Source organism: Trichechus manatus, unplaced genomic scaffold (assembly GCF_000243295.1).
Source record: "Trichechus manatus latirostris isolate Lorelei unplaced genomic scaffold, TriManLat1.0 scaffold00155, whole genome shotgun sequence".
In the NCBI taxonomy this organism is placed as follows: Eukaryota; Metazoa; Chordata; class Mammalia; order Sirenia; family Trichechidae; genus Trichechus; species Trichechus manatus.
The window spans coordinates 3,836,693-3,847,220 of NW_004444091.1; the positions used below are offsets into that span (position 1 = coordinate 3,836,693).

Sequence of the window (10,528 nt, forward strand, 5' to 3'; positions counted from 1 at the left end):
GTGGGACTTCATAATCCAAGTGTTAACAAGCTCTCCAGGTGATTCTGACGCATGCTAAAGAGTTCTCTGTGCCAGCAAAAAGTCTAGATTTCCTAAATTCCAGCGCTGTGAGGACACTGCTGACACAGTGCTCAATGACTGTTTGTAACCTTTTCTGGATTAGTTATTTCAGGGTGGTTTAAGTAGGGTGTGGGTAATTTAGGCACAGTTGTTACAAGGTGAAAGTAATACATTCCAGGAAGGTTCTGCTATACTGAGTTTCTCTGGTAGAGGTGCCCAGCCCTTCACCTTGTTTATACCGTGTCTCACAGGTCACTGGCTCTCATCCCCGACTACACAGTCAATCACCTGGAGAGCTTTAAAAAACAAAACACAGAAAGTCTCTATGTCTAGGCTCCATCCCAAGATTCTGTTTCATTTGGTCTGAGGCGAAGCCTGGGCATTAGTATTCAAAGTTCTCCAGCACTGAGAACCAAACCACTGCCAGAGGTTGACAGGCACAGGGAAATTAACTGTGTATGTGGCGGGGGTGGGGGGCAGTGTGGAGCAGCGGTGGGAGTAATTATTTCATGGCAGCAAACCAAAAAACCAAACCCATTACCATCAAGTCGAGACCGACTCATAGGTACCCTATAGGACAGAGTAAAACTGCCCCATAGAGTTTCCAAGAAGCGCCTGGTGGATTTGAACTGCTGACCTTCAGTTAGCAGCCGTAGTTCTTAACCACTACGCCACCAGTGTTTCCATTTCATGGCAAGATCTTCTAATATAAAGAAAACATGGTGGAGAACTAGAAGATTATTAAGCTATATAGTCTTCTCCAACCCCATCCTTTCTTCCAGAAAGGCATAATTTACATTCAAGTCTATTTCAGTGGTTCTCAAAGGGTGGTCCAGAAACCCCTTGGGGCCCCCAAGACCCTTTCACGGGGTCCAAGAGGTCAATTTGCCTTTTTCATTCTCTCAAGTTTACAGTGGAATTTTCCAGAGGATAAACGACATATGATGATGTTACTGCTGACAGCTAACAGAATGTGCTGACAGCTAACAGAATGTGCTCGTTACTTTTGTATTTAAAATTTTTTTAGTTTCTCATGTAAGTATCAATATAGCCCAGAAATATAAAAGCTCTTTGGGGTCCTCAGTAAGTTCTAAGAGTGTAAAGAGGTCCCGAGCCCAAAAAGTTTGAGAATCACTAGCCAGAATCTATGGACACAATTAGGTTAGCCGAACTTACCTTCTAGAAACCCTAGTGGTGTAGTGGTTAAGAGCTATGTCTGTTAACTAAAAAGTCAGCAGTTCGAATCCACGAGACGCTCCTTGGAAACTCCACGGGGCAGTTCTACTCTGACCTATAGGGTTGCTATGAGTTGCAATCAACTCAATGTCAATGTGTTTGGTTTGGTTTAATTTACCTTCTTAGCAGTTGGTTATGATGTTAATAAACTTGATGAGGGAACATCTGCTATAGCAGTTTCTTTGGAACTATTGAAAATGATAGTCACTAAAAACCAGTAGATTAGGAAAAAATTAAGGGAAGCAACAAGTGGCCTCTCTGGGACTGTGAACCCAAACATGAATTACTCCATAAATGCTTACCAGAAATGGGTTATGGGAACCGAGAGGTTCTAGAACTGGCTGTTTGTTCAGATAAAATGTGCAGTGATGTTCAAGGCCTACTACTCACCCGGTTCCACACTCATTTATGAGCCCCACATGGTGTGTGATACCCACCCCATCTCCATGTAATTCCTAAAATTAGAGACATAAGCACAAGATCGTCATTCACTTTTCCGCATACTTTATTTGTTACAAACATACAATTTTTTAAATATAGACTGTAAAACTCCATTTGCAAAAGTCTATTATAAGGAGTGCACACCAGCAGGAAGGATTCTTGAACTTTTTTCTCTGACTTTTTCTGTCAGTTTTGCTTGTTAGTGGTAAATACGGGACCCACCATTTTACAGACCTGTCTGAAGCTTCTGGCTCTTTTGAAGCAGCACTGCTTGTCTCAAAATTAATCAGTATCTGAGCTTCAACCTACAGGCTCGTCTGGACTCTGCTTTTGAACTGTTTCCAGGAAGTGATTGCTGAATGGGTACTGCACTTATGTATTTGTTTGAATTGCCCACATGGCTGTTTGTTAAAGTGCATTCTTCTTTTAAAAAATAAGCAAGAGGAACAATCTTTACTCTTTAACCAAGGTACTTAAAAAATGAACTTTTTGGTCTCTCAGCAGATATTCCCAAATTGATCGTATCACTACAAATGTTAGTGTTCTATTTACAAACATTTATAGGGTTACTAGTGGAAGGGACCTTATAAAATTAAAGGTATTGCTTCTCTTGAAGCAGAAACAAGTTCTACAAATTCATACATATGAATACACAATTTGTTTACAATGCACAAGCATGTGGATATTTACACACAGATTGAAGACAAAAAAAACCAAACCCCTTTAAAGTTATTTCCAACCTAAACTCTAATCTATGTAGATCAGGAAGCTGTCTCCTGCTATCAAGATTTGGTTTTAGTTCATTCAGATTACTTCTGTAGATTCTATACTGGCAGAACATCAGTCCCAGCTCTGGAGTGAAGAATCTACTCTAAGGAAGTCACTAGTAGATATGGTTGGCAGTGAAGGTTCCTACAGAATGGAAAGTGTGCTATCTGGAAATGTATCAGAAGATGGATTTTTAAAACAATCTTAGAAAAAAGTCTGCAGGAAGGTCTAAAAGGAGAATAAATCCCTACTACTATAACTATTCTGGAACTTTAGAAAAAAGAAGTCCAAATACATTGATAATCTTAGTTATTATTCAAACGTTGGTGAATCATTAAAAAAAAAATAACTCAAACATACTTGCCTGCTACTGTAACATGTCTTGTACTGACATAAAGTCAGTTTCTAGACTTTCTGCCCAGTCCATTCACTCCTGGAGAGCTTTTGTACACAGGGGCTGGAAGAAAAGGATTTGTCCAATACTCTATCAGTTTAAAGTAAAACCCCCAAATTCCTACAACACAAATGTGCTTAGTGATACATAATCCTGGGTTTTCACTTTTCTTGGGACTCTTTCTGCAGTTACATGTTTCTGAAAAGAAGACTTAAAAAGAGAAGAAACAAACCACTTGCTATTCTATTTCCAACTATAAAGATTTTTCTAACCAGCCTAATCTTCCAACATGAGGGTAAAACTAGGGACAAAATAGTTTGCCTTTAAGAAATAAGAGTCTGAATCAGTTTTCTCGAGTTAGCCTTTGAAGAGTTATTGAACGTAGGGGAGAAAAAGGACCAACTCATGCCTTCTGTGATATGCTAGTGGACACTGAACTGAATCAGTCTATTGCTTTCTTTCCAATACTCTGGGCCCACATTTCACATTTAACCATACTACAAAGATATATAGTCAGCCCTCTCTTATCCATGTCAATGGACATTAACTGTAACAGGAAAAATGGAATTTGCTTCCTCATTTCACTGCTCTGCCTTCCTCTTATTAGAAGTCCGACTGAGCAGTGAAACTACCACTATGGTATTTGCTGTTGTTTTAACAACTGTATCTATCCCAGTTGGAATGTCTAATTCAAGAGGCAGGAGTCCGATTTTCAAATGAAAGTAACAGATTGTGGGTAAAGGCGTAACATTGATGCACATTCCCTATTTCGTTAGGAAATATAAAATACATTCATAAAGGTTTGGATGTCAACTGGGAATCACTAGGGTAAGAAGTCTTTATGATGCAATTTTATTTTTTTCATTTTCCAAATTTAATTTTCCATACTGACAATCAGACCACATTTGCTGAAGTAAGTCTGTTAAAATCACAGGCAAAGAAACTAAGTTTCAAGACTGAAGGCTGGGAAAGGGGACATTAACTAGATAGCAAAGTTTGATATATTAATAATGTAACTAACCATTCAAAAGTCTGGCTATCTCTTGAAACTTCTGGGGGCTAACATGTGAAAATTAATGACTATTTTTCTAGGTTAAAAACAATGAAAATGAAGTTATAATTTGCCATTTCCACCTTACATCTGGATTTTCAAATAGGACATATAAGATACCCTTTTTACTTTTTTGCCTATTTTTAAGGTATATGTAGTTCTTTTTTTCTTTTTTCTTTTCTACAAAGTATCTCCCTCCCCTCCCCAGCCCCACCCACATACCCATTATCCAGTTTATTCAATGGGAATAGTAACTCTTTAGGAAGACAGCTATTGATTTACAGTACTCTAAAACCAACCCTGAAAACAGATAATCTCATTCACTTACTACAACTTCAGTGCTGTTGTTGACAGAAAAAAAAGTTACCTTAAGGCTCAAGGGAAAGTATTAAGTTGTGAATGCAGCATTGTTTACTCTCCCATCCATTGGAAGCTAGCAAAATGCTTTCTGGACCAATAATACAAACTTTCTAACATTAGCAAAGATTTCCACTCTTTACACAAAGTTTGAACAATATTCGTAAGCAGATTAGCAAGGGCAGCCTGAGAAACCATGATCCACATCACACAAAGATTCCATGTATTTCATGATCAAAAAGTGCTTTATCTTTGAGAAATATGCCAGGGTTAAAATGGAAATATACAATGTAAAATCACTTGAAACTTTTTCAAGTGAAGTACAAAGTGAAAAAGGAGCAAAAACATGAAGGCTCTGCTCTCTGAACAGGCCTTATGCATATGACTTTTAGGGTGAACTAAATTAAAATTGTTTTAAGAATTAACAGTGGGATTTTAAATCCACTACATTCTAAAACCTGAGATTGGACATCAAAGCAGTCAACTGTTACTCATCAGAGCAGTTCTGATACTTCCGAAAAATAGAAGACAACTCAACTGAATTAATAACTACACGGTCAAAAGCATTAACTTTACCCGATCAAAAAGGAGACCTATCACAAATACATTAGATACTAAGACTGCTGCAGAATTATGACTCTCAGCAAATGAGTCATTTTTACATAAGCAAAAAAGTCACTTCTTCCCCTTCTCACTGATCAAGGCCACACTATTTTCAAATGAATATCTACTGAGAGATCAGTTGTGCATTGGACAAAGTACCATAATTGGGTTAGAAATGAAAACAAAATTTACACTGAAGAATACTTATATGCATGGCTTACACACTCAAGCCTCTCCTTAATTTCATCTACCTCAAGAGCAAGGGAGATGAAAATAATCACCTTTGAATACCTTGTGTAGATCACATTCTACACCTCTGTAAAGCCAGAAAAGGTCACATTTACCAAAGCATCCTTAGCAATTATGGTGCCTGAAATGTGCAGCCATTTACAGACCACTCAATATGAGGGCTTTATTATAACCAGCCTCTTCTGCCCACAACCCTGCATTTTCAGATAAGACAGGAAAATTGTTTTGTTTTGAGAACGGAAGCCGGAATCTTTTAAAAGACCTGCAATTTATTGCAAAGTGATCCAGAGTTAATGAAGGAAGCAGGTTAATGGCTGCCTGCACCTAGAACCTCTCAATCATTTTGCAGTAAATAATTATGAAAAGTGACTTGACAAGTAGCCATGTGTGTATTACAGCTACAGTCATTTACACCACCTACATGCCTCAATTATTTACACAGGGTGTCTGGTTTTTGGTTTGGTTTTCACTTTGATTTTTGGTGCCATACAGATTTACATTTTTTGTGCAGCAGATGCACTGGAGTTTGCTGAACAAAACTGCCACAGTTCCATTTGCTGAATGACTGGTAGGGACAATAGAAACCAGAAAGGAGTATTAGAATCTCTTTATAGATTTTTGCTCTTTTGATTCTGTTCCTAAAATTTGACTTCTCACCTCTGCAACTGTGGTAGTTTGAGAAACAAACCTTTCACCAATTATTTCAAAAGAAATTTTGGTTCTTACTTCTCAGGAATATGACTATTCTGAACATGTGATTAGCTGCGATGCTTGCCAAAGTTAAAAAACATGCCCTGAATCACAGTTCATAGCAGCGGTTGTTACAATACCATTATCTGACTGGATTTAACAAAGACCATTTACTTTCAATAAACTAATATTTATGAATGAGTTCTGAAAGATGGCCTGTTAATACCACCTTGTTTAACAAACCACGCAACATTTTCCAAAAATCCAGTCTCTCTGCTTTGCAGATTTCTATTGTCCCAGTCACTGGAATGAGGGTCAGTGAAATGCTACAGTTAATCTACAACCTCTGCAGTCTTCCTGCAGTGGGAAGAGAGGCCATGAACTGCAGGAGAAACAAACCTTCAAGATTGGCTAAGACTTGAAAACCCACCACTATGACATTTACCACTTAATCCTACATAGGCAGGTCAAAATTTTAATATAAATTACTTTTCCAACACATAGCTTATGCATTCTTTGCTCCTTTTTTTGGAGGATTATCAAATTGACATCTAAAGATTTACATATGATATATTACTGTTATATGGTCTAATGACTAAGAAAATTTCTCTGGTAACCAAAGCTGATGCCATATATGGTAGTGTTCTTGGCATATACTCTATATGCCTCAGACAACTTCCACATTCTTTCTATTCAGCTAATTATAGCTTAGTAGCCACTGGTAAAGGATTGTGAAGAGCCTGTCATTTCTACAGAATAGAAAAGGCAAGGCTAGTTACTGCAATTCAGCCAAACAAAAAGAAAACAGAATAAACCAACCCCTTGAAAAGGAGAGGTACTGCACCTTTGCAAGTTGAACTGGCTCACTGCAGCTAAGCAACAGAACCACCACTGAAGCAAGAAAACAAGTGGGTTATACAGGAATTGTACATGGTTTGAAAATGAGAAAGTTACAGCAATCAACTAACAACTGTAACCTTAATTTTCAATGCTGCCTCAAACTTTGACACATAAACAGTTTCTGCAAACCTAATGCTAACTTCTCAGCTCCTTTACTAAAACTACTGAGGGATTTGTTCTCCGCAGCAAAGAAATGAACACTCAAAACACATAGGTAAATACAGCAGGACATTATTGAAAACAGCTGCCTTGTAGTACAAAATACAGTACGTATAGGGATGTAATTAAAACATCAAAAATACTATTGCTCCCATACAATTTAGGAAACATTCTTTGCAACGGAGAAAAATTTTTTTAAAAAAGAAGAGCTTAAAAAAATGTTTAAAAAGTCTATTGTGGATGATGAGTAGAGAAATAGTCTGAAAAGGGCACCAATGTTTGTGGCTCTTGCATTTTTTGTTTTTAAGTCTAAGATTGACAATATCCTGGATCCCAGTCTAATTTTTAAAAAGCCTAATTTTATATACACTATTAGTACTCTCTCAGCCACATATGCATGAAAATGACCTTTTTGTATATTACTTATTTCCCAATAAATACAAAGATTGTATAGATTGAATAATACCAAAATAAGATAATAAAAAGGGTATGCAATAAATTAAAAAGGCAGCTCAAATAAAGGGCAGGCATGCAGTTAAAAAAAAGTAAGATTATGGAGGTGGGGTTACTTGCCTCCTGGGTGAGAAGGTGTCACACAAGTAATAATACCTGAAAACTTTGGAAAGAATATTAGATCCCATTCAGTTCAAAGTTACATAGGTATATAACATTTCTAGGAATATCTTTTGATGGGAGTGGGATTAACTTGATTAGTAAAAATCGTTTCTACTGAGAATCCATTTAAAATATAGAGGAGGTGATCCTTGAAAACCCCAATTTTTATTCCTGAAAGACGGCTGGATAAACTGGCAAAAGCCAGTTTGTTGAAATTTCAAGATGATATAAAAATGCTTCCAGGATATAGTCAGCATATTCATGTTCACTTCAGCTCTATTTAGAGATGGATTTCAGCTTCCATCAGGTGTGCTGCTTTGAATACATCCATCCATCATTTGCCAACTGTGATTATGAGGTACTGACATAATGGATCAAGTTCTTAAAAATTTTAAAAGAATAAATGATGCTGGAATTCTGGACCTGAGGCTCTTTAGTATTTGAACACGTCCACAGATTAAACTGAAGGTAAATGAAGACTTCAGTTTTGATTATTTCCAACTTTTCTGTTAGGCTGTACATTCTATTAAAGCTCAGGCTTGTAGCCACACTGTTAAACTTTTGTAGAAATCTTCAAGTTTTATCGTTTAAAATCCAGCCAACCAGAGGCTGAACCAGCCGAATTATCCATAACTGAATGGCTCCATAGGGATCTGGATCCCATTCATACCTAAGCCATTTCTTGGTAATGACCTCCATATCTGGAGATCAGGGGAAGAACTTTAGTGAGCAGTAACCAATCCACTCAGTTTTCCTTGTGCTTTATGCCTGATTTCTTCTTGTGCCTACCTCAGCAACCAGCAATGTTTTTTTTCTTCAAAATGTTCTGCCAACTTTTAAACTATTTTAGTAATGGATTCTAGTTCAAGCATTGATATCTGAATTCATTTGCATCCAGAAAACAATTCTGCAAAGAAAAGACATGGGCCTTGGTCCACGTTCCATCCAAAACCTTAAAAAATGGATCCAATCTCTTTCTGTATCCTCTAGTGGCATTTAGAATTCTTATTTTGCCCTGCCCATGATTATTTAAAGTTGTGTTCCTTTTAGTAAAACCTGTACTCTCAGAACTGGGTAACTGCAAAGACTTCTCTCAAGGATTCCATGAAGACCTAGATCCAAAATGCTGATTTCAATGGAAGTGAGGGATAGACACTTAACAGCAAGGTCTGGAGAGATTTTTTTTTTTAGACCAGATTACCCAGGTACAACACAAACACAACTGTCATCAGTGGGTCTGGGTAACTCCGATGTTTCTCTTGGCCGATATGTGAGGATCTGTCCCTTCCAGGGTTATCCCTGGGGGGTTTAGGAACCTCAGTTGGTAAAAGAAAAACAGAAGCTGAGATTTTGTTCAGGTGAGGAGATGCTGTTGTCCTCTCTCTGCAGGTTGCTCTAAGTCCCTTGGAACTTTACTGCTCTCTTTTGTCTGTGACTGTTCTCTTATGGTTCTTTTGATTAACTATATTATTTTTTATTTTCTCTCTCTGGCGCCTCCCTTGCTCCTCCTCCACTGTCATTTGGAGAGAAGCAGCAAAAAGAGCTCTCTAGACAAGAGGACGTTGGTGGGGTGCGGGAGGCCTGTACGGGAAGCTGCCCGTTTCAATCCTCATCCACCTCCTCGCCTTCAGACTCATCTCCACCGCCGCTGCCCCCGCGTCTTTCATAAAGCTTATCCCTCTGCCGCTCCTGGATTTCTTTCATCTCATCTGCATACCGGCAAAAGGCGCCTCCGAACTTGCCCCAAGCCTTGAAGGGGACGGTGATGGCATTGCGGTAGGACGGCTTCACCTCACTTACTCGCAGGAACACCCCGTACTTGTTGCAGCCCACGTCGAAAAAGAAGCGCTTGGAGTCCACAGTGATGGAGGTGCCTTCCGGGAGCTCCCCGTACAGGCCCCCTCCGAGTCCCCCACCGCCGCCTCCCGGGCCGCCGGCCAGCTCCTCCTCCTCGCCTCCGTAGTCGTCAATGAGCTTGGCCAGCGCGTCGCGGAACTCGATAAGGCCCTGGGCAGGCAGGGCGATGGTCTGGCCGCTCTGTAGGCCCCCGGGGCCCCCGCTGAACCCGCCGCTGCCCCCGATGCGGTTGATGGTCTGGCGAATGCGCAAGAAGCGGCCGCGCTGGTTCTCCTTGAGGTCCAGGTAATACTTGCGGTTCTCCCGCACCAGAAACTCGCTCTTGAGCGCCCGCCGGGGCCCGCCACCATCCTCGGCGCTCGCCGCCGCCGCAATTTGCTCGGGGCTGCTGGGCCCTAGCTGCGCGTAGTGTTCGATAAAGTCCCCCAGGTAGTCGCGGAACTCGGCGGCAACGGCCATGGAGAGGGTGAGACGGCTTTTCGAGCCTCCAGCGCCCACCTCGGCGATCTTGAGGAAGCGGCCTTTGGCGTTTTGCTTCACGTCCAGATAAAAACGCTTGTTCTGTATGTCCAGGCGCTTCGAGGCCAGCTCCTGGGTTTCCTGCTCGCCGCCGCCGCGGGACGCGGGCTGGAAGCCGCAGCCACCGGGCCCACCGCCCCCACCGCTGCCGCCTCTCTCGCTGCCGCTGTCGCCGTCCGCCATCTTCTCACCCTCTGCCTCCGCCACCACAGCCTCAGCCTCCGCCGCAGGCCCCGTTGCTCTCCCGCCGCCGCCGCTGCTGCCCGCCACGCTCGCGACCCCCTCCCTCCGCCCCTGCGGCTCGCTCTCCGCTCCCCCCACCCCCCAGCCTTCCTCTCCCCTTGGCTCGCTTACGCGCACCCGCTCCTCATCGCGAGCCGCCACCACCTCCCATCTCTTCCTCTTCCCCCGCCCCCGTGACTTCCGTACGCAACCCTGGCGTCTGCTTCCGGCGCGCGCGTCCTTCTTGTGACGTCACTCCTCCCTGCCTGACCGACAACCTCGAGGCCGGAAGACGCCGCTCGGCGAAGTGCGCTGCGCATTGAAGTGGCACGGCGCAAGGAAGTGACGTCGGGGGATGCGGGTGGAGAATCTGGAGGGAGGTCCGCCCTCTTGCTGATGGGGCGCGG

The 10,528-nt window shown here is 41.7% G+C and overlaps 1 protein-coding gene across 1 annotated transcript; it reads right to left on the minus strand.

Moving 5' to 3' along the window:
* Positions 1-1,071: 1,071 nt before the first annotated feature.
* PURB (purine rich element binding protein B) lies at positions 1,072-10,176 on the minus strand. The gene has a single exon (XM_023740457.1). It carries the CDS (start codon positions 10,080-10,082, stop codon positions 9,126-9,128), a length of 957 nt encoding a protein of 318 aa, XP_023596225.1. The 5' UTR covers positions 10,083-10,176; the 3' UTR covers positions 1,072-9,125.
* Between the last annotated feature and the right edge of the window lie 352 nt (positions 10,177-10,528).